Genomic DNA, 27,504 nt, shown 5'->3' with positions numbered 1-27,504 from the left:
GGTACTTGTTGTTATATGATAATACATGAATACGCTTTTAAGGTGATAGTTTCTGTTGTAGCATAAGTAGCGCAGTACTTGATATTCTTTAGTCAAGGAGCGTGTTCAATATGTGCCCTTTAATCTGTTTGTTTTTACAGAAGACATGTATTTTGAACAAGTTTCTATGAGGCATTTGTGTATTTCAGATTATGGTCTGGGCGGTCCGTCTGGTATGGAACAGTCTCCAATGAGTATGCAGAACAGCCCAATGAGTGCGATGGACGATTCACAGAACTCTACAGACCAGTATGTATACTATAAATACATTGTTTACTTTAAACATTTAAACCACAGTAGTGTAGAGGTTCTAAGGTCCTGCTTCTTATTTAATACCATTCATGTGAAGCAGGATTTGACAACTGTCTGTATATATATATATACTGGTACTGATGATAAACCCAGACAGATGATAAAGTCGACCACCTTGGAAATATTCGATTGCAATCGGTTATTTATAAAATTGAACACACCATCTAAAAGTTTCCACTTACAACACCAACTGATGTAAACAAAAACAAAATTGGTAAATATTCTGTACAAATAAATGACTTACATAAATTTGTATAAAAAATATTTATCCAAAATTACTGGGGAAGAGGGTGTTTTTTTGCGCATGCTCACTGTCGAAACATGAAGGCCTGACATTTGGTAACTTTTCATTACTTGATCAGGAATGACTGTTGCAGCTTTTTGGGGAAAGTTTCAATATAATTATACCAAGAAAATTTTGTAAATGACAAAGTGTTTGAATTTATCATCAGTCAACGTTCATACAGTCCCCTTTTTACATACCCATTTCAGGGCCTCACTTCGTGTGAGTTTGTTTACTAAATGTAAATTTGAATTATGTAAAGTTTTCAGCAAAGGTTAAGCTTTATTTTGATACCGACCGTTGATTACAATTTGCAGAAATAAAAAAGTTACAGGTAAAAAACCTCATTTTCTGTTCGGGTTTATAATCAGTACCAGTATATATATATTTGAGTTATCCAGGGATTCAAATTGAGTTATCTAGGGTTTCAAATTGAGTTATCCAGGACTGCAAAATGTTTGAGTTATCCAGGGTTTCGAAATGAGTTATCTAGGGCTGCAAAATGTTTGAGTTATCCAGAGTTTCAAAATGAGTTATCCAGGGCTGCAAAATGTTGGAGTTATTCAGGGTTTCAAACTGTTGAGTTATGTAGGGTTTCAAAATGTTTGGGTTATCAAGGGTTTCAAAATGTTTGAGTTTTCCAGGGTTTCAAAATGTTTGGATTATCGAGGGTTTTAAAATGTTTGAGTTATCAAGGGTGTCAAGGGTTTCAAATTGTTTGAGTTATCAAAGGTTTCAAAATGCTTGATTTATCCAGGTTCTGGTGCATGAGCCACCAAATAACAAGAGTTTGTTGCATCAGGTCACACATTACACATCTGTAAATGAAGAATATACATTACAAACAAAATGAACCAGAAAAAATGTATTTGTTGTATGGTATAAAATGTTTCTTGGAAATGTGTACCAGGAAGTAATTGAGTAAATTGCAGATAATAAATGTTATAAAAGGTCTTTAATAAATTCCCAATAAATGCTATCAGAGTTTGTTAGAATCTCAATTACATGTGAAAGAATAATGGGAAAATTTAGTAACTGATAAAACGATCAGTATATCCAATTTCTTAACATTCAAGAGTTTTTATGCTTCCGCTATGAAATGGGGGGTGGGGGGATATAGTGTTACCCCGTGTTTACGTGTGTGTGTGTTCAGGAATGGGTGGTGTTCGTGTCCGTGCCATAACTTAGACATGCCTGGTCCGATTTCAGAATAATGTGACACAAATGATAAGCATGGATAGATGATGTGTCATGCGCAACAAGCATTTCACTAGCTCAAAGGTCAAGGTCACAGTCCTTGGTTGAACTTAGCCAATTTTCACTATATAAGTGGTCTTTGTGTCCGGGTAATAACTTTGACATGCATGGTCCTATTTCAAAATAATTTGACACAAACAATAAGCATGGATAGACAATGTGTCTTGCGCAGAAACCATTTCACTAGCTCAAAGGTCCAGGTCACAGTCCTTGATTGAATTTGTTCACCAGTTTTCACTACAAATACAGATTACTAAATTTTCTTGTTTTCCTACAAAAAATTTTTTTGTAAATAAATAGGGCCAAGGGTCCTTCATTTAGTTTGTGAGCAGTACCATGCCTGTGACCTTTCTCATGTTGTGGGGTCATCCGTGTCTGTGACACATTTCTAGTTTCTTCAATTTTGTAAAACTCAATAACAAATATATAATGGAAATAAACAAATAACATAATTGCAGAAATCACATAGAAAATGAAATACTTGTTAATAACTGTAAAATCAGGATTTATTTTTGTTAACTTTGCTGTCTGTATTAACGAAAACAGGTACTTTTTTAAGTGATAAAAGTACTTGACTTCACAAGTTGGCCATATTTTGTGAATATTCTACCATGCAAACAAAATTATCAATACAGGAAACATTTAGCCTTGAGAAAAATGTCAGATTTTATTAAGAGTATTTCTTTCCAAAAACTTCAGTCTAAAAATTGAGTACAGATGTACTCAGGATGCTGTTGACTGTCCATTAGAAATGTAGAGTTGTTATCTGGTTATAATTAACTATTTGTAAGACTCTCACCTTTATTGATTCAGAGACTTGTAGAAAGAAAATTTAGCGAAACAATTAAAGTGAGATATAAACAAGGAACAAGATAAGACAATAAGAAAATCAATGGCCGGTGCTAAACCATAATCAATAGCAATCAGGGGCACTTCATATCAAACAGTTCTCAAGTGTCGGAAAATGGTCGAGCTTAAGTGAATATGCAGTAAAACTGAACAAGTTCCTGGTAAAGATAGTTAGCTGTTTAATTCTGGTCTTGCAAAAAATGGCAGGTTTCTAATGAAGTAGTAAACAAATTATAGTAAACAATGGATTGAAGATGCAAAGCTAGACAAGTTCTTGCTGAAGTTAGGTTGAAATTTAATTTTGAGGTCTTGCAGAAATCAGAGATTGTATGTGATCTTGTAGACAAGTAATAGTAAATGCTGGAAAGAAAATGCATGAAAAAGCTGAATAACTTCATATGAAAAACATTGCAAGTTTCCAATGAAATTACCAACAAATTATAGTAAACAGTGGTCAATAAATGACTGAGATTAAGTGAATAAAACCAAACAAGTTCTTGTAGAATGGGGGTTTTGCAATAACAGTAATTACAGATTTCCAATAAATTGTAAACAAATTATAGTAAACAGTGGTGGCTGGTCTGTGTGTAGCAGGAAGTAGACAGGAAATAAATGCAGGAAGTCTGAAATAAATGTTTTAGGACTTTTTTAATACGAGTCCCAAGCTTATTGTTTGTCATGGTTGATTTTAAAGATTTAAAACTAAAGAATGAAATATTTGTAACTTATATTTCTGTTTACAGAATGCACAGTTTCTCGCCTGCTCCGCCAGACATGTTGAGTCCTGGAAGACGACCACATCCACATCTTCGCCACCGTGCCATGTATCCAAATATGGAACTGGGCATGATGCCACCAGCATACCCGCAGGCTGATGAGATGTATGAACAATGGATGGAAAATGGAGGACAGCACCAGCAACAACCGAGACTTCCCGATATGCCGACACCACAGTATTCGTACAACAATTGTCGCATGCAGAATGTTGCCTGGCAGGGACAGATCGAAGACTTTAACCTGTCTGACATGCAGCGGGGATTGTCAAATAATTCTGGTGAGAATTTTGAGAAATGTCATTTCCATGACTACTTATATGACTAAGTTGTTTACCAATGTTATAAATAACAAAAATGAACTTTTAAGGCTTGTGCAATTAGTAAGTCTGAAACAGTGTCTGGAAACTTATGACATAAAGGGTTTTTAAAAAGCATAGTCAGCAGTTGCAGATAAATAAAAATGAATCAGAAAATTTAGGATTAGGGATGCTCATTAGTACAGGGGTAGAACATTGGACTCCTGAAGTTGCTTCTGAGGTCACAGGGTCAGAATCTGGGGAGGCCAATCCCTTTCCAAGACCAAGTACTGGTCAGAAGTCCAGGAAACTTGTCAACCATTATTTACTTGTGTGAACTTTCCCCACAATTGATGTAAGATAAATTTGTTAAAACTATAATGTGGAATTTTATTTAATTTAGGATTTGACTTTGATGGAGCCTCGTACCTGGGAATGCCACCTGAGGAGATGCAGCAGCAGTTCTTGCAGATGAATGCTGTGGATAGGCCCGTCAGTAGGGGAATTCTGGCAGATGGCAGCACTTGAAGTCACATGACAGTCACGTGACTACAGTTGATGAAGTGACCATTCTATATTTAGACCAGATTGCTAGTTTTTTTCACACAAAATGGAATGCATGTGACAGACATTATAAAATGACTAAGATTAGAGGAGAATTGAAAATGTAAATAAAATGAACAGCGCACAAAAATGATACAGAAGTTGAATAAATTTCATCGTGTACAGAAATTCAAGGTGTGCAGAGTGCTAAGTTTCTGTATTTGCAACAAAGTATTTGCACCCATGTTGGTTTTTTTGGTTACGGTAATGTAAACTATATTTTTATGGGATAAAAATGTTGATTTGTTGCATGTTCAAAGTACTGTGATTCTTGAAATAGTTAATATATCAAAAGTGTTAAAATTGTTTCAAATATATTTGTTGAAGTATATATACTGTGATTATCGTTAACTTATATATATATATTTTTTTCAAGTTTATTGTTTCAAGTAATCCTTAGGATAATATAGAATATTACGAAATATAGTTAGAGAGTTAGCAGAACAATCACATATTTCATGGTTCCCGGTCTATAGATATGCAAAAACAGAAGAGGAACCAGTAAGTAGTGTTGGTGAATTTCGTAGACTGACACTGCACACTAGAGGATGGCCGATTTCCTAAAGATAGTATTTTAATTTGAAGAAATAAAAAGGAGAATAAAGGATGAAAGTTTGCCAAAATTAATTTTGAATTTCCATGAACATTTAAATATTGAGTGTTTCTAGCATGGAAAAGAAAATCAGCAATGTAATAAGCCAGTGTTTTAATGAACATAAAATTTGCAAAATTACAGCAAAGCTGATCTACGTAAAACAGAGATTTTAAGGTCAAACAGCCAAAAAAGAAAAGCAAACTTTATCTACGTAAATATTCAGCAAGGTAGTGTTTTTGCAAAAAGTTAAAATATTTCCGCAAATCTTAAAATCGCAATTTTTGTTTTGTTTGCAGCAAGTCAGTATTGTCGTAAATAATCATGTGATATTGTTATCCGTCCTTTTCCATGAACATTCCGTGTGATGTGATTTTTATCATTTACATCAAAAAATACATGTATTATCATTCAGTGTTATTTACTTAGAAAAGGTAATATATTCATTACATAGTGTGTCCTTTTTCCTTCCAGTTTGTTCAAAGACAAAATCGCCACATTTATCACAAGAACTTACAATACTACTTTTTACTTGAAAGGATTTTGCATGTATGTTGTACATCATTTTACTTTGCACAAATATTTTGTTACAGTGCATTAGGTGATTCATCTTGCCCCTTAGTTTAATATTGTCACAGTTACACAGAGAGGCTTCAAGACTTGTTTACTAGAACATCAAGTTTCATATCTACATAAAATGTTATTTCTACATATATAATTATGGAAAATGTGAACAGTTACATATAATTTTTTCCTGAGGTATCGCTTCACTAGAGTTTATGGACAGTTTTTTTTTTACTTGTAGATTTGATCATTATATAATGATTTTATTCTCGAGCTTTATGTCATCATATGGAATTCTTGTTTGGATAAATATTATGCATACGTTAAAAAAAAAGAAAAAAAAAACTAAAAAAAATCTCAGTTTTTGTATGAAAATTTTGAATAACTTGAAAGTATTATTCATTAAAAAAAATATGTTTGTGAAATGAACTTTTTTAGCTTTTGTTTTTAATTTGTCAAATGTTACGTCCAATTCTATAAGCATTTCATTTACCAAACTTTGAGTTTCCCATGTTGATATAAGTTCAGGATAGAATTTTTCAGTGACAGAATTAAACTCCAAGTAGCAAATCAAAGAAAATTGTTTTTGAATCGGTGTGTTTCATTTATGAGATATCATTTAATGGTTCATTGATTTTTATATGTACAAATACAGGGGATATGTATAGATACAACATTCTTGTTTTTGGTGTCAATTTTATTTTAGTTTTGAGATACAAGTGCCAAGTACCTTGTTGATTTTGTATTTGATTTTTATACCATGCACATGTTGTCTGTGTATATTAATTATATTCCCATTTTAATTAGCCACATAAGTCATGAAATCATGTCACAAATTGGGAACTTGATCAAGATGTAATATTTTTGTATATCGTGAAAATTTGATAAATATGTTTGAACATTGGATTTGTATTAAATTTTCACATATATATGTATTTATTTTATCGTCCAACGTGTGTGATATGCTTATATCAAACTTTTTTGTGTGCTTTATTTTTTCCAGTGCAAGTATCTATAAAAATTATTTAAAAGGATGTTATTAAGTACGCAAGTGCATATTGTCTAAATTTTAAATTGTTTTTATAGGTATTTAGGTTTGTAAATATTTTATTTGAAGGAAATTCTACAGCACAGTAACATTCAAAGCAAGTATTTTTATTTGTGGCCAAATATTAGTACAAAATGTAAAAAATGATTTTGCAATTCAATAGATACACAGTATTTTTTACATGACACTTTTATATAGTAAGTATTTTTCAATTATTCATAAACATTAGAATTCCAGAATTGCCAAAAGGTTTTTATGATTATTTTTCCAAATATCCGTCCACACAGTTTGCCTCAACATATTTTTTTCCCTATTATTTTGTAAAAATATTTGTTATTTATTGTATATAGAAGCATGTTTGTCCCTTACATTTTTATAGCTTTTAGATGGCCATCCATTTAATGAACGCAGAACATATAAATTCATATATTCTAAAACTTTACCTTAAGAGACAAAAATTCCTGTACTGAGCTAAGAATATGATCCAGTTGTTTTATTTTTTACCAAAAAAAGGAGAAAAGAAATAAGCAAGTATAAGCATCATAAAGTAAAATTTAGAAAATGATAAATTAATAAATAATTAATAAATAATTAAATTAATAATGTGCTTTTTGTTAAAAAAAAGTAGGGATTATTGCAACATACTTTGTGTGTGTTTTTTCTGTATAATCAGGAAAAAAATCATTATATATGAATAGGGTTTCTAGTATTCTTTACTTTCTTTTTCAATTCAAGAGACTGGTTTTTCGTTATTTCGTATTAATACAAGATTTCACTGTAAATATCAGGGAGAAAGAATTCCAAAATAAGGAGACAGGTGGTTGAGTACCAAGGGGAGATAATCTCACACAGAGTATTCTAAGGGAAGAAAGATTTGTTGTAAATTGAAGATAGTTCATAGGGAAAATTTTGTATACAACTTCCAGTCGCTGTTGCTAAAAGAAAGTGGGAATACTAGTACATATATATCTCAATAGATCTTCACTTGTACATCATTTAGTGATACTTTAAAATTGTTATCTTCATCCGTAAATGTTATCATTTTCAAAAGCAGCTGGACATGTATACCTTTTTGGGTATGTCAAAATGTTTGAAAATATTTACTTAGCACAAAACTGTTTTATAACTCTGGCAGTTTTAATAAGAAATGTAGTAGATAGTTTTATTCTAGGAAAACCTACTGTATGAACAGGAAATATGGGATTTTTTTCAGTCGGTTCAAAACAGCCGCCTCAGCAGTATGTAGCCTACCTTTGGTCGAATGGCTGTAAAACCAAACTCACAAACCTGCCATAGTTTTAAAACCGTAATAAAATGATGGCATCCCAGATAACATTTTTGCTATTTCTCAGAAGGTATATCAAAGGGTCGTCATTGATTGTTTTCGTTCAGACAAATAGTCCTGAAATTTTTTTTTTTCAAAATGACATAATTGGCCAGTGGGAAATTGCCTATTGTTTGAGATGACATCAATTTAAGTGGAGCACAGTTTTGATTTTGCCTGCATGTACACCCACACACACCCCCAGAGTTTACACATTTTCCAAAAGTGCTGAACATTGAATATATAGCCAACATCATAAATCATTGAAGTGCTTTTTTTTTTATATGTATTGTAACATAACTCTTTCTGATTTTGTTTACTGTCTCGTGCTACTATATTTTATATGGTTTCGTTTATGTGTTGTCTCGTGCTACAGATACGTGATTTTTTCGTGTTGTTTTCCTTTTTTTGTTTATTTTTGTACATAACTATGTTGTTATGAGTTGTCCTGCTTCTATCTTTCTAAGAAATCACTTTTTTCTTTGTTGTGGCCCCATTTCAAGTTAAAATACTTTGTAATTTTGATAAATGCCTTATAAGGTCATACAAATATTTTATAGAAACCAATAAGTTGTGTAAGAAGATAAGATATATTCTCCTGCCGATCATAGATTTTTATACTCATGAAAATATTTTTTTTATACCGTTTGGACCATCTTTTATACAAGCAAAAGTTATATATACAGTTGTTTTTCTTGTTGATGGATAAAAAAATTTTAAACATTATAATTCAGATACATTCCATTTTGTAAATTTGATTTTGCCTCAGATTTTATGTATAAAATCCATATTTTAAATTCTCTTTCTTTTACAGTAGAATATATATATATATCTATATGAATTTGCTTTTCAAATTAGATAAATTATCCCACAACCAACTAACTGTCATAGTTACAACTATTTCTATTGTTATCCTCAAAATTAGTTCCAGAAAAGATAAATCAAGAATTAATTTTCAGAAAATATTGTATTCAAAGGAGTATTGTGTACCTTTAAAAAAAATTCAGGTGCATCTTTAAATTTGACTCTTTATTGGTTGGTATTTTAAACTGGACAGATTGATTGGTTGTTGGGGAGTAGACTGGTTTTCTCCTGGAGAGAGACTGGTTCTGTGTTTTATTGTCAAGTGCCTTATGTTTTGTCTTGCTACCAGTCTGTTTCTATTCCTTCACTGTGTCATTGTTACAATCATGTTTAATAAACGGTCTGAGAAAATTAAAGTTTGTTCTTATTACCTCCCTTTATAACCTCAAGCTTAAATGAAGGAAATACAAATATATAATATATATATATATATATATATATTATTCAGAAATAATTTTTTCTCAGAATATGGCTACCGGTATCTAAGGGTGCCTAATAGACCTTTTTATATAACATCAATGTAAAACCAACCTATACTGTATTGTATTAGAGGTATTGCGTGCTTGGCAATGACATTGTATAGAGAAAGAATTTCACATTATGTTTTGGAATTACTGTACTTTTCTGTGCTTAACTTGCACTTTTTATATGAGAATAAATGTGAGAATAGCCCACAATTAAGCAATATGCTTTTTGTACTGTTAATGGAACTATCTGATACAATCGTTACGATGCCATTAGGTCAATTTTAAGTTTCCATATACAGAAAAATTGCAGAACAAAAATTTGCTAGCAAATGCAAATTGTGAGGTGTAAGGACCTCAAAAGTAATGAAAATCCTCGCTATGTCGGATTTAATGCTGTATGAAAAGTATTGTGTACAATCTGCATCTTCAGATAACCTTCGGGGAGTATTCATACAAACATATCTTGGGTAACTTGAAGTGGAGTATGAATTCTATGATAAAAGAGGAAGCTAATGACACCACTCATAATAAATGCATGTGAAACCAAATGCTTTGCCTTAAATGTCATTGAAATCTGTCCGGACTGGTGCTGTATAAGAGATCTCCTGAACAAATTCCATTTAGACTGAAATGGAAAACTTGTGCAAAGTAACTTCAGGGGATCAGTGGTAAAGGTGTTGGCTGCTCAACCTGGAGGTCATGGTTTCAAGCTCCACTGGGGTCATGGCAATGTCTTCTTGTACGACATAATTACTGGTTTTTCCGTGGAATAGACTCGAGACTTATTTGAATAAACTTCAAGCCTTCATCACAATAGAGCTAAAGTAAGTTAGTATAAACTTCACAGAACACTGGTGCCCCTTCGATGTGTATTTTTAACCAAGTCAAAGACTGTAACTCTCATCTAGCTGAGTGAAGTCCCAAACAGAACACCAGGTGCACAACACATGCTACAATCCTCTAATAATTTTTGACTCTAGGTCAAATACTTTATGCAAATAATTTTGACTAAGTCAAGGGCCATAACTGCTGTATGATTCTCTTTGGGGCATAAACATAACAAAATTGGTTAACTTGCGTAAAATGTATATTTTCTTCAAAAATATATATATGAAATTTTTTCAGCTGTAATACAACAAAACTGAACAAATATACAAGCATACAGATTATTGCAAACAATTGTATGAAGTCTAGGTTTCCATGAAATGAACACTAGTTGTAAGAAAAATGCTATACACTTTGCCTATAAATTGTTGGCGTTTTTGTAAAGTCTGTAAGATTCTGTACAAAATCTTGTGTCTAGTAGGCAAAAAGCACTTTATCTGGGCTCTAAATACGATCAAAACCCGATTACTAAACAGCCCATATTAATTTGGCCTCATTATTTTGGCGGCAGTCTGGTTCAATAGTTATAAGATACAATGTTGTCATTGGTTAATTTCAAATCTGTACTGAGAGACAGCCAATCAGATTGCTCAAGTTTTGAGACTGCCCTGCACACACAATTTCACAACCTTGGTCAGCATTTGTTCATTTAAATAAAACATTTAACAAAAAGCTTGTTTATGTAAAGCCTAATTTGCTTTGAGTTACTGATGATTGGGTAATCCTTCTGCCATTTCTATTTTTCAATTTCACAGACAACAAATATATTTGCAACATTAAAAATTTGCCTTTCTTGTTGGTTCTATTTCTGCTGATAATGCTGCATTATACACATGTTTGTTTTGAATTCATGTGTCGTCTGCTGCGAAATGTTAGGAAAACCTCTTCAAAAACATTGCAAATATTATTCAGTCTACAGTATCATGTAACAAAAATATTTGGGACTTTCTTTGTACATGGGATAGTGACAAAAATCCATGTATAATTACATGTATATTAAAATATAAATACAATTTAATTTTAAATCGAGATATTCACCGTTGACTGGATACTGGTGTTTTGCTCAATTCTAGTACAAATCAGAATTTTTCATATTTAGACTGGCAAATAAAATAAATAAATAAGGAACAATTCATCTAAATAAATTCTTACATTTCACAGTATGGTATCTTAAATTCAGTCTGCAGTCAAGAATCTGTTTAGAAAAGACATTATATTTCATTTTGTCTTCCACAAACTAAAACAAGTAACATAAACAAACATGTTGTGTGCACTCAAAATGCAGTAAGAAGTTTGAGAAAAAAATCCCAGATCTGACTTGGCAGTGCTAGTGCTATGATGACTCAACAATTAAATGGAAGATATGAGAAAATCAATAAAAAAACTTTCTCAGAACTCAATCTATATGTCATCTAACTTGATTATTATACCAGATAACTTGTCATATATGTTTTCACCTTTACAAAACATAAATATATAACAAATACAAATTCAACATTTATGTTTCAATTCACAACCCATTTTTTTAAAAAGAACGTTACAATGTATATAAATACAAGGTATTAACAAAACCATATTTAAAAAGAAAGTATTCATTAAAACAAAATAACAGACTTAATCACTGTGTATCGTACAATACATGTAGTCAAGTGAAATGAAATGGAACACTGTCATTCTTACTGAAACTTTATCATATGACAATGTCTTTTAATTCCTTTCACTAAATGTAAATATATCTGTTGCAAATGTTAAAATGATACCAAAGTACTTGAAATAAGAGGTCAGAACTTTGCATAAACATTTTCAACACCATGTACGTTTTTAAGAAAACTAAGTGTATAAAATAAAAGTGCAGTATTGGCACATTGTAAATATAAAGGTGGTTGCTACGTAAGCATTTGCAGAAAATGTTCTTTTTTTGTTTTAACAGTACTGGTGTCCATTTTGAAAAAGTCAGTGTCTTGTTTCCAGCACTATCTACAACAAACTTATTTCAGGTGAAAAACCCGTTAAAACTTGGGTCATAATATGTCACTCAAAACAATGACCTTTAAGAAACCGAAACAAAATGAGCCGTGCCATGAGAAAACCAACATAGTGGCTTTGCGACCAGCATGGATCCAGACCAGCCTGTGCATCTGCGCAGTCTGGTCAGGATCCATGCTGTTTGCTAACAGTTTCTCTAATTGCAATAGACTTTGAAAGCAAACAGCATGGATCCTGACCAGACTGCGCGGATGCACAGGCTGGTCTGGATCCATGCTGGTCGCAAAGCCACTATGTTGGTTTTCTCATGACACGGCTCATTAATAATTCTTAACAACAAGAAATGAGGTTCAAGTTCTAATATTTCAAACAAATAAAGTTCATTTTGGCATACATTCAACCATGCATCAACCATTGCACTAACATATGTTAAGAAAGGGCTTTTTCATTTTTTAAATTTTTTTACAATTGGTAGGATATTTAAATGAAATGAAATTTCGATGCATGATATTTTCCCCTACAAAATTTTTTTTAACTGGTCACTTTTCTAGAAATGACACTGCATTATAGGAACCCGAAAGTTAATCAACTATTTTATCGGTTAATGAGTTTCAAACTATTTTTTGATGACATGAACATTTAGACAAAATCAAAACTTCAAATGGGGTGTAGGTTAAGCTCTCACAACCTTAAGGCAAGTGTCATCAAAATGCTTATTTTAAGAAAGATTTAAGGTCACACCAAATACAAGACGATATAATATATTTTAACACTGACTTCCGAGATCTATTTTTAACACAATAACAGTGGAGACAATAGTTCTTTAAAACAAAAGAAAATAATTCAGTGAATGTCTCCTACTGGGGTATTATTGATATTTGCACTGGGAAGGTGAAAGTCAAATATCGTCCATGTGGCCAAAAATTTTGAGCTGATTTTTCACAAGTGGCGCACGTTGACCTGGTATGGAAAGTTTATAATGTCTTATCTGTATACAAACAAAATGACCTTCAATAGAAAGTAACAGTTTAAAAAGGAAGTCATACACATTGTAAATAATATACAGAAAACTCAAACAATATATTATCATAAAATTGATAACATTTATGGCATTATATTTTTAGTGTTTTCGTATTACCAACTTATAACCGGATTTTTCCTCACACAGATCAAATGTACTAGTTTCAGGTCATACTTTGTTATTACACAGGAATAAAGATAAGCATTGTTATTTTTAGCTTTCATTTTCGAACAAGCTGTATTCCAAATGGAGCAAATTCATGCAGAGGTTATTTCCCCACCCACCACGAAGTTTTGGATGGCATAAGAGAATGCTTTCAAAATTAGCATTTTATGGCAAATACTTCAGAGACTGAATATCAGGAAATAAATTTAAAGGAAATTAAAATAACAGAAGACAATTTTAAAGAGAAAATGTTGAAATATCAGTTACAAATTGTATTTGTCCCTTCTGACTGGGATGGCCTCTTAATACGCATAGAAAAATTGGGAAAATGTAGATAAACTGATATCCCAGTAAAGTCAGTATGGGCAGACATTTCAACTGCTTAAAATGTCAAAAGGCATAAAGTCAATTAGCTGCATGTAAAATGCAATTTTTTATGATACACTAATCTCAAATACTATGAAAACTGGCACTTTGTTTAAAAACTGTAGAATGCTTTGTTAAGAAGTTATTTTTAACTCTGTCAAAATATGGTTTAAGCTTTTTGCTGTACAACGCACTAAAACTTGTTGCTCCCTTACCTGTTCCTGTGTGAGCTTTTGTTAACAACACCTACAAGGATTGAATACCTCTCTACAAAGACGTTTTCTTTCCAATTAAATAAATTTCTTGGTCAACTGACCTCTCTAGAGCAACAACCTCTAGGCAACAAACACATTTTTTCATTTTTATTCCTTCCGGCCAATAACATTTGTTTTGTTTGTTTTGGGTTTAACGCCGTTTTTCAACAGTATTTCAGTCATGTAACGGCGGGTAGTTAACCTAACCAGTGTTCCTGGATTCTGTACCAGTACAAACCTGTTCTCCGCAAGTAACTGCCAACTTCCCCACATGAATCAGAGGTGGAGGACTAAAATACAATTTCAGACACAATGTCGTTTATCAAATAGTCACGGAGAACATACGCCCTGCCTGAGGATCGAACTCACAACCCCGCGATACATAGACCAACCCTCTACCTACTGAGCTAAGCGGGCGGGCTATCCGGCCATTTTCAGTCTAGAGAGGTATAATCAAGTGTTGGAACGCATCAATTGTAGGTTAAGCTGTACTGAATTATGATTCAATTGCAACTGATTTATGCAAAGTATAAAATGTTTAGATTATATACATAGTTTGTCTACATGCTGTTGTACATATCAAGAACTAGATGCCCAAGGGCAAAATGTCGAGCTGTCAAAAGGACTAACGTTTATGATACTATTTGGCGGCGATAGAACTGATTGCGGCAAACATTTCTGCCAAGTTATTTAAGAACATTCCCCATCCATGGCTAAGTTAAAGCCTAGACAAGAGAAACTGCATCAACTTTTGACCTTTGACCCCTAAGTGTGACCTTGACCTTTCAACTACTTACGCCTGACAGACTGTCTCATTGAAACAAACAATTGTGCCAAATTATTTAAGAATCTCTCAAACCATGACTGAGTTACAGCCCGGACAAGCAAAACAACACCAAGTTTTGACCTTTGACCTTGAAGTATGACCTTGACCTTTAAGCTACCAATCTGATTCTTGCATGCGATACACCGTGTCATTGAGGCAAACATATATGCCAAGTTAATTAAAGAATCCATGTCCTGCTCTTTCAGAGATGGGTGTATAATAATCATCTGCTAAACCAAGAATTCACAAGTTATCAATGGAAAAACAACACAGTTGCCCAAGGACAGACTGATGCACTGACTGACAAATACACAAAACACAACACCTCCTCTTCTTTGAAGAGGTGGAAAATAAAAGCACCAATAAAAATAGGACAAACAACAGGCAAGATAATATAACAAAGCATAAAAACATCACAAAACAAAACACAACCTAGACTATAAAATACAGAAAAAATATTCAGTTAACAGTTCTGCTGATTATGATTTAAGATTCCTTTCTTGTGTATCAATATACTGAACACTCCTGGCTAGGAAAAGAAGAATTTTGGAATGGAAATTTTTCAAACAGATGTCTTAAAGAAGGCTGACATAATATTGCTTCCTTCTTTTTTTTTTAAAGAGACATATCTACAAATGAAGAGCAAACAAAAAACTTACTGAAAATGATTAACAGGCATTGTTTAAGTTCATATCTAAGCGTGTACCATAAAGTACAGCTAAACTCCATCTATTTTGTGTATCAATTTCATTACAAGGGTTTTCCACATATTTTATTGACTAAAGCTGGTGTTTATAGATATAAACTTCCTTAAACATACAGAATCACTTTCAAAATTTTATTCTGTTGTAATTACTGACTAATGGAATTATTTTCTAAATTTCATATACTTGTGACATAAACCTGTAGGTATGTAGTTTCAAGTGCTTTGTAGGCATATTGTGGCAATATTTTCTATGAGCTTTATATTTTATATTATTTACAACACATATGGGACTATTTCACTGCTAAAAGATATCTTAAAAGACAATGTAAATTTAAGAAATTCTGAAAATTTTAGAGCAAATCACACCAACTTAACATGGCACAATTAAATTTTACAAATAACTTTCTGCATTTTTCCCTGCAAGACCTTAACCTTTAGCCTGCTGGTGGAAAGTAATTCTGCCAGTGAAGACCAAGATTCCGTGCAGGCTGATCATGGTCTGCGCCGTTTGCTATTCAGTCAGTAAATTTTTAGTGAACACTCCTATAAATAATAAGTGGTACCACATTGAATGATGGAACAATCCATTTTAGAAATTTAGCTGGGTAAATGTTAAGAAACAGGTAAAGCTGAAATTTGCACTTGCATAACATATTGTCCTTAGCAAAATAGTAACATAAAACTATACAGCTTTTATTATATATTAATGAAATATCTAACATGCTATACACAATTTAACAGCCTAAAATATCAAGGGAAACAACTCAAGCTGAGCAAAATCAATGATAAACACAACCAAAAGTTATTCATATTGTTGTTGTTCTCTGTCTGTTATAAAGAGTAAGAAAAATCTACAAAATGTAACAAAACAGTACAAAATATTGATGTAAACTGTGTAAAATTCTATCACATATTAAACAATGCTAGTGATATGCCCTGCATAAATATCATACTTTAAAATCATCAAAAATTTGTTTTCCCCCTCATAAAATATACCTTGAAAAATGTTTTGTCAGTTTCCAAAGTCTTAATAAAAATGAACAGTACAACTATTTTGTTATTGTGATTTATCCTCTTACCTTAATGGGCCTCTGTTCACGTCTAAAAAAATGAAGTCCCCTCAAAATTTGTTTAAGAGGAATTTGGTTTAAACTTAATGAGTAAAATTTTGGCCATATCTGTCAAAAAAGATACTTTGAATAAGGTAAAGTTTGGATTACAGTGAAACACCACTTGTTCGAGCATCAACGGTTCAAGCAGACATGCTCACTTCAGCAATTCATGAGCTGTAATCTGTATATTTTCTATTTTGGATCACTTGAAACCTTGGATATCACAAGCAGTTTACTCATCCCCTTATGACTTGAAACGACTGTGTCTTACTGTAAACAAGAGCACCGCCTTGCGGGTGCTGACGCTCATCTGATTTTTTTTGTGTAATAGAAATATTGTCCTACCCATGATTTTCTAAGTCTAAAAAGGGCCATCATTCTTGCAAAAAGCAGGATAGAGTTATGTTTCTTGATGTACAGTGTCCACTTATGATGGTGAAAAACTGTTGCAAGTTTTAAAGCAATAGCTTTGATAGTTTATGAGAAAAGTTGACTTAAACATAATACTCAACCAAGAAAATGATTTTCTAAGTCCAAAAGGGGCAATAATTATTGCAAAAATCAGGATGGAGTTACGCTGCTTGCTGTACAGGGTCAGCTTATGATGGTGAACAAGTGTTGCAAGTTTCAAAGCAATAGCTTTGACAGTTTAAGAGAAAAAGTTGACCTAAACATAAAACTTAACCAAGAAATCTGATATTTTCTAAGTCCAAAAGGGGCCATAAATCTTGCAAAAAGCAGGATGGAGTTATGTTTCTTGCTGTACAGGGTCAACTTATGATGGTGAACAAGTGTTGCAAGTTTTAAAGCAATAGCTTTGATAGTTTAGGATAAAAGCTGACCTAAACATAAAACTTAACCAAGAAAACTGATTTTCTAAGTCCAAAAGGGGCAATAAATCTTGCAAAAAGCAAGATGGAGTTATGTTTCTTGCTGTACAGGGTCAGCTTATGATGGTAAACAAGTATTCCAAGTTTCAAAGCAATAGCTTTGACAGTTTGGGAGAAAAGTTAACCTAAACATAAAACTTAACCAAGAAATCTGATATTTTCTAAGTACAAAAGGGGCCATAAATCTTGCAAAAAGCAAGATGGAGTTATGTTTCTTGCTATACAGGGTCAGCTTATGATGGTGAACAAGTATTCCAAGTTTCAAAGCAATAGCTTTGATAGTTTAGGAGAAAAGCTGACCTAAACATAAAACTTAACCAGGCAACGCCGACGCCGACGCCGACGCCGACAACCGCTCAAGTGATGACAATAACTCATCATTTTTTTTCAAAAAATCAGATGAGCTAAAAAAAATGATTAACTAAATCAAGATACAAAAAAGATATTTCCTAAATTCTGAGAATGTTTTTCGTTTTATTTGCTTCTACTCAATTTTCTCCTCAAACGCAAAGGAACAGACAGATGACAACTAAATGCTCTTTTGAGAACCTCTGTTAATCTAAGCCCCCTAATGCTGACATGTATAAATGTATAAAAGAACCTGTTCAGATTCTCCTGAACACAGAAACAGTCTCAATAAACACGCAATCCAACAGGTATTAACTGCTGAATACCTTACTCTCTAAACAAACATAACAGTTTTACATTTGTACAAAATCTTTGTGTCAAAACATTTCTTTATCATATAATTCTTACATTCAAGTCATAACCATTCCAAACTATTCAGATCTGTATTTTTAAAAAGAAAAAGCAGAGCAGATTAAAATGAGAGCTGTCTGTTGACAGTGTGCTCGACTATTCGAAGAATCAATGGAAGTAAGGGGTCAAAATATTACCAAAGATTTTCAGACAAAAGAAGAAAAATAGATAAGACAAACAAGAGCCCCGATGGCACTTTGAATGAATAGTTATGGCCGATGTTAGAGTTTAGGACCTTTGACCTACGGAGCTGGGTCTTGCTTGCGACACGTCGTCTTACTGTGCCACACATTCGTGCATAGTTATAAAATCCATGCATGAATGACAAAGATATGGACCGGGCATGCCCATCAATGCAATATCATGAAAAATGACCTTAAACGTCTAATTGTGACCTTGACCTTTGAGCTACGGACCTGGGTCTTGCGTGCGACATGTCGTCTTACTGTGGTATACATTCATGCCAAGTTATTTGAAATCCATCCATCGATGACAAAGACATGGACGGGACACGCCCATCAATGCACTATCCTTTAATGTCTAAGTGTGACCTTGACCTTTGAGCTACGGACCTGGGTCTTGCACGCGACACGTCTTCTTACTGTGGTACACATTCATGCCAAGTTATTTGAAAATCCATCCATGGATGACAAAGATATGGACCAGACACGCCCATCAATGCACCATCCTTTAACGTCTAAGTGTGACCTTGACCTTTGAGCTACGGACCTGGGTCTTGCGCATGACACGTCGTCTTACTGTGGTACACATTCATGCCAAGTTATTTGAAAATCCATTCATCGATGACAAAGATATGGACCGGACACGAAAATTGCGGACAGACTGATAGACCGACAGACCGACAGACTGACAGACGGTTCAAAAACTATATACCTCCCTTAGGGGGCATAAAAATGTACCTGTATTTGTGGATTTGGATACGTCTTGTGTGACCATGATGGTAAGCAAGTGTTCAAAGTTTCAAAGCCATATATCAAACAGTTCAGACAAAATATGAAATGGTATGCCAAACTATACTAATTTCTATGTCAAAAAAGGGCCATAACTGAGCTAAAGTCATTGTCCTAGTCATGAAGTCTTGCCTACATATGTAGACTATGATTCAAAGTTTGAAAGCCATATGACAAACAGGTTAGGCAAAATATGGACTGGTATGAAAAATTAACTAATTTCCAGTTCCAAAAAGGGCCATAATTCTGCCAAAATAGTTGACAGAGTTATGTACTCTTGCCTACTGAAGGAGATCATGACGATAAACAAGTTGTCAAAGTTTCAAAGCCATATGTCAAATAATTTTTACAAAATGTGGACTTGTACGAAAACTGAACCAAATTCCAAGTCCAAAAAGGGCCATAATTCAGCCAAAATTGTTGACAGAGTTATGTACTCTTGCCTACAGATAAAGACTGTTATAATAAACAAGCCAGAAAAGTTTCAATATGCCATATGTGAAGCAGTGTACACAAAATACGAACTAGTGCGAAATACTTAACCAAGATTTTTAAGTTAAAAGGGGCTATAATTCAGCCAAAATCCTTGATGGAGTTACGTACTCTTGCCTAAAACTGGACATGGTGATGGTTCACAAGTGTTCAAAGCTTTATATCAAAAGGTTTTGTCAAAATGTGGACTGGTATGAAAAACTTAACCAAGGTGTGATGCCGACGCCAACTCCAATGCCACGCTGAGTAGGATAGCTCTACTTATTCTTCGAATAGTCGAGCTAAAAATTCACTGATATTCTCTGACCCAGTGGGGCCTTACAAATGTAATGGTATTGTCCTTTCAATTACAGAAAGTTCCTATGGCATTCTGAAGAAAGAGCACTATCGAAAAAAAAAAAACATTTCACAGGTTCCTCGACAACACATTAGCTATAAAACACATATGTTAACAACAAATATCGAGGAAATATGTGAAATAAATGCACCAAATGGAAATATGCTAAAACTACAATGATATTGGACCCTGTTTACATAGAAATCTAGCAAATGCATTCTGTGTAATTTTGTAGGAAGTATTTATGTCTACCAAAACAACATAAATAGTTCCAACCATATCACTACATTTACATAGCAACGTTTCAGCAGAGAACTTTAGAGGTAAAGAAATTTGCGCTAATTCAGGTAAAGAAGCTTTTTCTATGATTAAATCACATAAATCCTCTATCTTTTCTAAGTAACAAAGCAAGTATCAATTTTACAAAAATTATCAATTTTATAAGTTAGTTATACTTTACAAATCTCCTTTTTCTCAGATGATTTTTGGCCAGAGTATTCGAACCTAATATAATTATAAGTCCATAACTGCCATTTCCTATCAACTTCTAGAAAAAGACAAGTCAATATATAAAAGCACTGATCTTCTATAACAAAAAATGTTTTCCATTCAACCATTTATTAAAACAGCCAGTCATCTGACTTTGCTATCGCATGCCTAGTCATGGAATAGCTATAATCCTAAGAAACAGAGGTGATCCAAATGAACCTATTATAACTACTCTTGTTTAACTCAGATATTCTTTATACATCCATAAGAAACAGTGTAATTGTTAAATTTTGTTCAAATAGTCTGCAGGGTTATCCCTGTATAGAATATTCAGGAGCTGATGAGAACGACTGGAACTGTGTTTGCTGGCCATCTTGCCGCTGCGGCTGTGGCAATCCTCGGCGGTAAACAAGCATATTTAACACAGGCTTCCGTTGTATATACTCTACAGCCTTTTTATGTGTGACAACAGTAAAATCATGGCCGTTTACCTAAAACAATATGGAAAAGATATCTGTGAGGAAAATACATATGTGCAACAAATTCAAAACGACTGTGTTTATTAGAATCAGAATATTCATACTGCTTGCTTTTTTGTGTTTGAAGTCACATCGGCATAATTTATGTCATAATTATAGGAACTTTCCAGCCTTTTTTTATACTTGAAATTGAACCTAGGTGTACATCAGAACATTTTTAATGGCACAACTATTGTTATTACATGACTGTATTCTATTGTTTCTCTGATTGGCTGAAAATGGTTCGAAAAGTAATGAGTACATATCATATCAACTTATCTTGGGTTATAAATGGTACGAAAATAACAAGAGCTGTCCGTAAGACACCCAAGCTCGACTATTCGAAATATTGTCCCAGAAGCGGGAAAATATTACCCAAAAAGGTTAAATATCAAAAGAATTTTAAGTTCAAAACGAGGCATAATTTGCCCAAATGCATATCAGTTATGGGACTTGCTGCTATCAACTAGTTTTATAACCCCGAAGGCACGTGAAGTTTCAATTCAATATCTGCATTAGTTTTGGAGATAGAAACTCGCATGTAAAACTTTAACCAGAATTTTCAAAGTCCAAAAGGGGGCATAATTTGCCCAAAATACATGCCAGAGTTATGGGACTTGACCCAGTGAGGTTGGTTATTGATCTAGAAAAAAAAAATATGCTTCAAATCTATATGCCTTTTTGTAAATGCTGTACGTACTTGCACACTAAACTTTAACCAGGATTTACTAAGTCCAAAAAGGGGAATAATTTGCTCAAAATACATGTAAGAGTTATGGGACTTGATCTAGAAAAAGAAAAAATAAGTTTCAAATCTATATGCCATTTAAAAATAGCCGTATGTACTTGCATGCAAAACTTTAACCAGAATTTGCTAAGTCCAAAAGGGGGGATAATTTGGCCAAAATAAATGTCAGAGTTATGGGACTTGCTGCTATCAACTAGTTTTATAACCCCGAAGACACATGTGAAGTTTCAAATCAATATCTGCATTAGTTTTGGAGATAGTAACTTGCATGTAAAACTTTAACCAAAATTTTCTAAGTCCAAAAGGGGGATAATTTGCTCAAAATACATGTCAGAGTTATGGGACTTGACCAAGTGAGGTTGGTAATTGATCTAGAAAAAGAAAAAATAAGTTTCAAATCTGTATGCCTTTTAAAAATAGCTGTATGTACTTGCACGCAAAACTTTAACCAGAATTTTCTAAGTCCAAAAGGGAGCATAATTTGGCCAGAATGAAGGTCAGAGTTATAGGACTTGCTGCTATCAACTAGTTTTATAACCCCGAAGACACATGTGAAGTTTCAAATCAATATCTGCATTAGTTTTGGAGATAGTAACTTGCATGTAAAACTTACATGCAAGTTACTAAGTCCAAAAGGGGGCATAATTTGGCCAAAATGAAGGTCAGAGTTATGGGACTTGTTGCTATCAACTAGTTTGATAACCCCGAAGACACATGTGAAGTTTCAAACCAATATCTGCATTAGTTTTGGAGATAGTAACTTGCATGTAAAACTTTAACCAAAATTTTCTAAGTCCAAAAGGGGGCATAATTTGCTCAAAATACATGTCAGAGTTATGGGACCTGACCCAGAGAGGTTGGTAATTGACCTAGAAAAAGAAAAAATAAGTTTCAAAGCTATATGCCTTTAATTGATGGCTGTATGTACTCTGTATGTACTTGCATGCAAAAACTTAACCAAGGTGTGACGCCTACGCCAGGGTGAGTAGAATAGCTAGACTATTCTTCGAATAGTCGAGCTAAAAACAGACCGAAGTAGGTGCTTGGAAAACCAATATCAACCTGATTTTGTCTAAATTTATTCCTTATTTCTTTATTAAAGATACAATTGTAGCAAGAGCTGATCGAACACGAAATGCCCCCCTTGATGCATTCAGTAATTGCACAAGGAACAGAAATTATATGCTCACTGTAAACAAAAGTTCTACCATTCTGGTTTAATCTGACCTTGACCTTTAACCTATTAACCTAACAAGAGATTACAGAGTGATCTTGGCGCCATCCACTGAGCCATTTTTGAATGTTCCAAATTTCAAGACCAGCTCAAGGTCAAAATCAATGCCAAATTTCATTTCGATACAAAACAATGTGTATATGGTCCAAATTTGAAAGCTGTGGCTTGACAAATGTGAAAGCAAGTCACTAGATCAATTTCAAGGTCAAAGTTCATTTCGGTAGACAGAAATATGCATGTGCTTCAAATTTGAAGGCTGTAGCTTGAGAAATAGGTAACAGGTAAAAATCAATGTCAAATTTCAATTCAGAACACAAAAATATGCATGCAGTCCAAATTTGAAGCCTGTAGCTTCAGAACTGTGAAAGTAGGTCACTATGTCAATCTCAAGATCAAAGTTCATTTGGGTACACAAAACTATGCATGTGGTTCAAATTTGAAGGCTGTAGCTTGAGAAATGTGAAAGTAGGTCACTGGGTCAAAATCAAGGTCAAATTTTATTTCGGAACACAAAACTATGCAAGTGGTCACAATTTGAAGCCTGTACCTTCAGAAATGTGAAAGTAGGTCACTAGGTCAATCTCAAGATCAAAGTTCATTTCAGTACACAAAACTATGCTTATGGTTAAAATTTGAAGGCTGTAGCTTGAGAAATGTGAAAGTAGGTCACTAGGTCAAAATCAAGGTCAAATTTTATTTCGGAACACAAAACTATGCATGTGGTCCAAATTTGAAGCCTGTACCTTCAAAAATGTGAAAGTAGGTCAATAACAAGGTCAAAGTTGTTTCCGTTACACAAACCTATGCATGTGGTCCAAATTTGAAGGCTGTAGCTACATAAATGTGGAAGTAGGTCACTAGGTCAAGATCAAGGTCAACTCATGTCAAGGTTCATCTTGCCACTCAAAACTATACATGTGGTCCAAATTTGAATGATGCAATTTATGGACATGAAGGTTCTAAGTTTTTCCCTATATAAGTCTATATGAACCATATATCCCCTGGGGCGGGACCATATTTTACCCTAGAGGGATAATCTGAACAAACTTGGTAGAGAACCACTAAATGATGCTACATTACAAAATATCAAAGCCATAGTCTTTGTTGTTTGGACAAGAAGATTTTCAAATTTTTTTTCCAATATAAGTCTATGTAAACCATGTGACCCCCTGGGCGGAGCCATATTTGACCCTAGGGGAATAATTTGATCAATCTTAGTAGAGGACCACTAGATGATGTCATATACAAAATATCAAAGCCCTAGGCCCTGTGGTTTTGGACAAGAGGTTTTTCAAAGTTTTTTCCTATATAAGTCTATATAAACCATGTGACCCCGGGCAGGGGCCATATTTGACCCCAGGGAAATAATCTGAACAATCTTGGTAGAGGACTAGATTTTGCTACATATCAAATATCAAAGACCTAGGCCCTATGGTTTTGGACAAGAAGATCAGAAACCGTTTTAACTGTTCCTGGCCAATGTGACCTTGACCTTTGACCTAATGACCTCAAAATCAATAGGGGTCATCAGCTGGTCATGGCCAACCTAACTATCAATTTTCCTGACACTAGGCCCAAGTGTTCTAGAGTTATTGTCTGGAAACCATTTTACTGTTCCTGGTCACTGTGACCTTGACCTTTGATATACTGACCTCAAAATCAATAGGGGTCATCTGCTGGTGATGACCAACCTCCCTATCCACTTTGGTGATCCTAGGCCTAAGCGTTCTTGAGTTATCATCCGGAAACCGTTTTACTGTGCACGGTCACTGTGACCTTGACCTTTAACATACTGACCTCAAAATCAATAGGGGTCATCTGCTGGTCATTACCAACCTCCCTATCAACTTTCATGATCCTAGGCTCAAGTGTTCTTGAGTTATCATCCGGAAACCGTTTTACTATTCAGGGTCACTGTGACCTTGACCTTTGACATACAGACCTCAAAATCAATAGGGGTCATCTGCTGGTGATGACCAACCTCCCTATCAACTTTCGTGACACTAGGCCTAAGCGTTCTTGAGTTATCATCTGCAAACCGTTTTACTGTGCAGGGTCACTGTGACCTTGACCTTTAACATACTGACCTCAAAATCAATAGGGGTCATCTACTTGTCATTACCAACCTCCCTATCAACTTTTATGATCCTAGGCTCAAGTGTTCTTGAGTTGTCATCCGGAAACCGTTTTACTATTCAGGGTCACTGTGACCTTGACCATTGACATACAGACCTCAAAATCAATAGGGGTCATCTGCTGTGATGACCAACCTCCCTATCAACTTTCATGATCCTAGGCCCAAGCGTTCTTGAGTTATCATCCGGAAACGGATTGGTCTACATTCCGACCGACCGACAGACCGACATCTGCAAAACAATATACCCCTCCTTCTTCGAAGAGGGGCATAATAACAAGACTGCCTATACATTGATTCATAGCCTTCGGCTTGGTGAATATAACTCTTTTTGGGTTGATAAATCCTGATATCAACCTATGAAAAAGTTGATAATTGTTTAATATCTACCTATATTTTTAATTCAATAAGATCACCCTTAAGGCGTAAACCATCTATTCTGTCTTCATTTTTGTCTCTATGGTCTACTCTTCTGAGGGAGGAAAAAGGTGTGTACACCATTTTACAGAAATGAAGAAAAAATTTAAAACTTTCTTGCAATCATTAAAGTCTATTTTAAATGTTGCGAAAATATTATTTCAACATTTAATTTTTTACTAAAGTCTTTACATAAAGTTATATTAAAATGAAAATCAAGTGTTTCCGTCTATAAAATTATTAACACTCATAGGGGACTTATTTTCATGACTGCATTAATTTATGAAATCAAACCCCAATGATCAAATAAAATTCCCATTCATCTTACCGGGTATCTATAAAAACTGATATCCACAAATCTACATCCCCAAAAATAACCATTCTGGCAAAATGTACAAAATTTAATATCCACCAAAACTAAACAATCTCAAAGTATACCTGTAACAATTTATCATGGACTTGCAAACCACACCTTGATGCTGGTCCACTGTCATGAATGTAGGTAACATATATTCCCTGAAATTATATAAATTAAGAAATAATGTATAGAAAAACCATGTTTTAATGTTATTAATACACGGAAAGAGGTTATATGCCTGCAGAATAATTTCACGAGCGCGTAGCCCAAGTGAATTATTCTGCCGACATATAACAGATTTTGAATCTACTAATTTAAGTAAAACACCATTTTTCTATACATTATTTCGGTTTTAATATGCCCTTTATCTAAAACAGTAGTAAAAATATAGTAGCGCTCTTTCTTGGTCGCAACAAAGACATTGATGTCATCACACGTCAATCTGACGTCATTTATGTGTAAGCGTGTTTTAACAGAAACAAGCATATTAGAATACATAATAAGCTATTAAGTACAGCATACTTTTGATAAAGTAAACAACCTATGAATGGAAATGCATTCTCTAGAATTCTAAATATCCTCTCTCAAACAACACAGTAAAATCAAAAATTTTCACTAGGGATTTATTTTTGCTATATCTGTCCATATTCATGAAAATAAATGCTTGCAATTGTGCTATCATTGTTAAAATATCCCTTTGTCAAAAATGGACATGTATCGCTAACATTTTTCCATGAGAATCAATAAGCAAATTTTTGCATCAGGAAAGGATCTGGGTTTTTTTACACAAGAATTTCTTTAAAACCAATACTGACTGACGATTACGAATGAACTTGAATTAAAACTTTTTTATGCATTTAATATAACAATAAATATTGATTAGAAAAAATCAATTCAAACAAAACCAAATCTGTTTTCCTATGAGCAAAGAAGGCTAAAACTGTGTGATATTGTGCAACAAAATGAGTGTATGTCACAATAACTACATCACAGCATGCTGGAAAAGAAAATCACACAAAACAGGCAAATATTTGGTGCCAGGATACTTTGAGATGTACATAATAATCCTTAATATTGTGTTAGAATCAACATAACATATCTAATTTTCTCTTGACTTGAATAAGAAGTATGTAGCACCTATTCTATAATCTCCGTATACCTTATCAGGATAACCTTGTGGAGACTTTGTGTTGTCCTGGTCAATCCCGCCTCCAATTCTAAATCCACATCTATATCGCTGTTTACCATCCTGTCCAATAATTGGATTTCCTTGGTCGTCCCTGTCCAGATCTTTATGTAATACAATAGGAATCTGAAATTGTATTTGTACTGATCGTTCAGGATAATCTGTCAGCTGAACAGATCAATATTAACATATTAACCCTTAGCCTGCTAAATTTTTATAATGAACTTGTCCATCTTTCAATTTGGACACTACCATTAACTGTTAAAAGGGCAGCTTACCAAAAGATATTGACTGAATGGCGAACAGTGCAGACCATGATCAGACTGCATGGATGTGCAGGCTGATCTTGGTCTGCAATGGTCGCAAAGGCAGGATC

The 27,504-nt window shown here is 33.9% G+C and overlaps 1 protein-coding gene across 3 annotated transcripts in view; it reads left to right on the top strand.

Moving 5' to 3' along the window:
- LOC123525547 (zinc finger protein GLIS3-like) overlaps positions 1 to 9,163 on the top strand; it is a 72,069-nt gene extending 62,906 nt beyond the window's left edge. For all 3 annotated transcript variants that reach the window (XM_045304679.2, XM_045304678.2, XM_045304677.2), the window contains exons 7-9: positions 189 to 288; positions 3,484 to 3,794; positions 4,216 to 9,163. In XM_045304679.2, the coding sequence (XP_045160614.1) occupies positions 189 to 288; positions 3,484 to 3,794; positions 4,216 to 4,340 (536 nt within the window). In that variant the 3' untranslated portion in view covers positions 4,341 to 9,163. The remainder of the gene's footprint in view (positions 1 to 188; positions 289 to 3,483; positions 3,795 to 4,215) is intronic.
- The last annotated feature ends 18,341 nt before the right edge of the window (positions 9,164 to 27,504 follow it).

The sequence above is a fragment of the Mercenaria mercenaria genome, chromosome 3 (assembly GCF_021730395.1).
Source record: "Mercenaria mercenaria strain notata chromosome 3, MADL_Memer_1, whole genome shotgun sequence".
Taxonomy (NCBI): Eukaryota; Metazoa; Mollusca; class Bivalvia; order Venerida; family Veneridae; genus Mercenaria; species Mercenaria mercenaria.
Note: the sequence above shows the minus strand (reverse complement) of the source record. Positions and strands in the feature narration are given on the sequence as shown.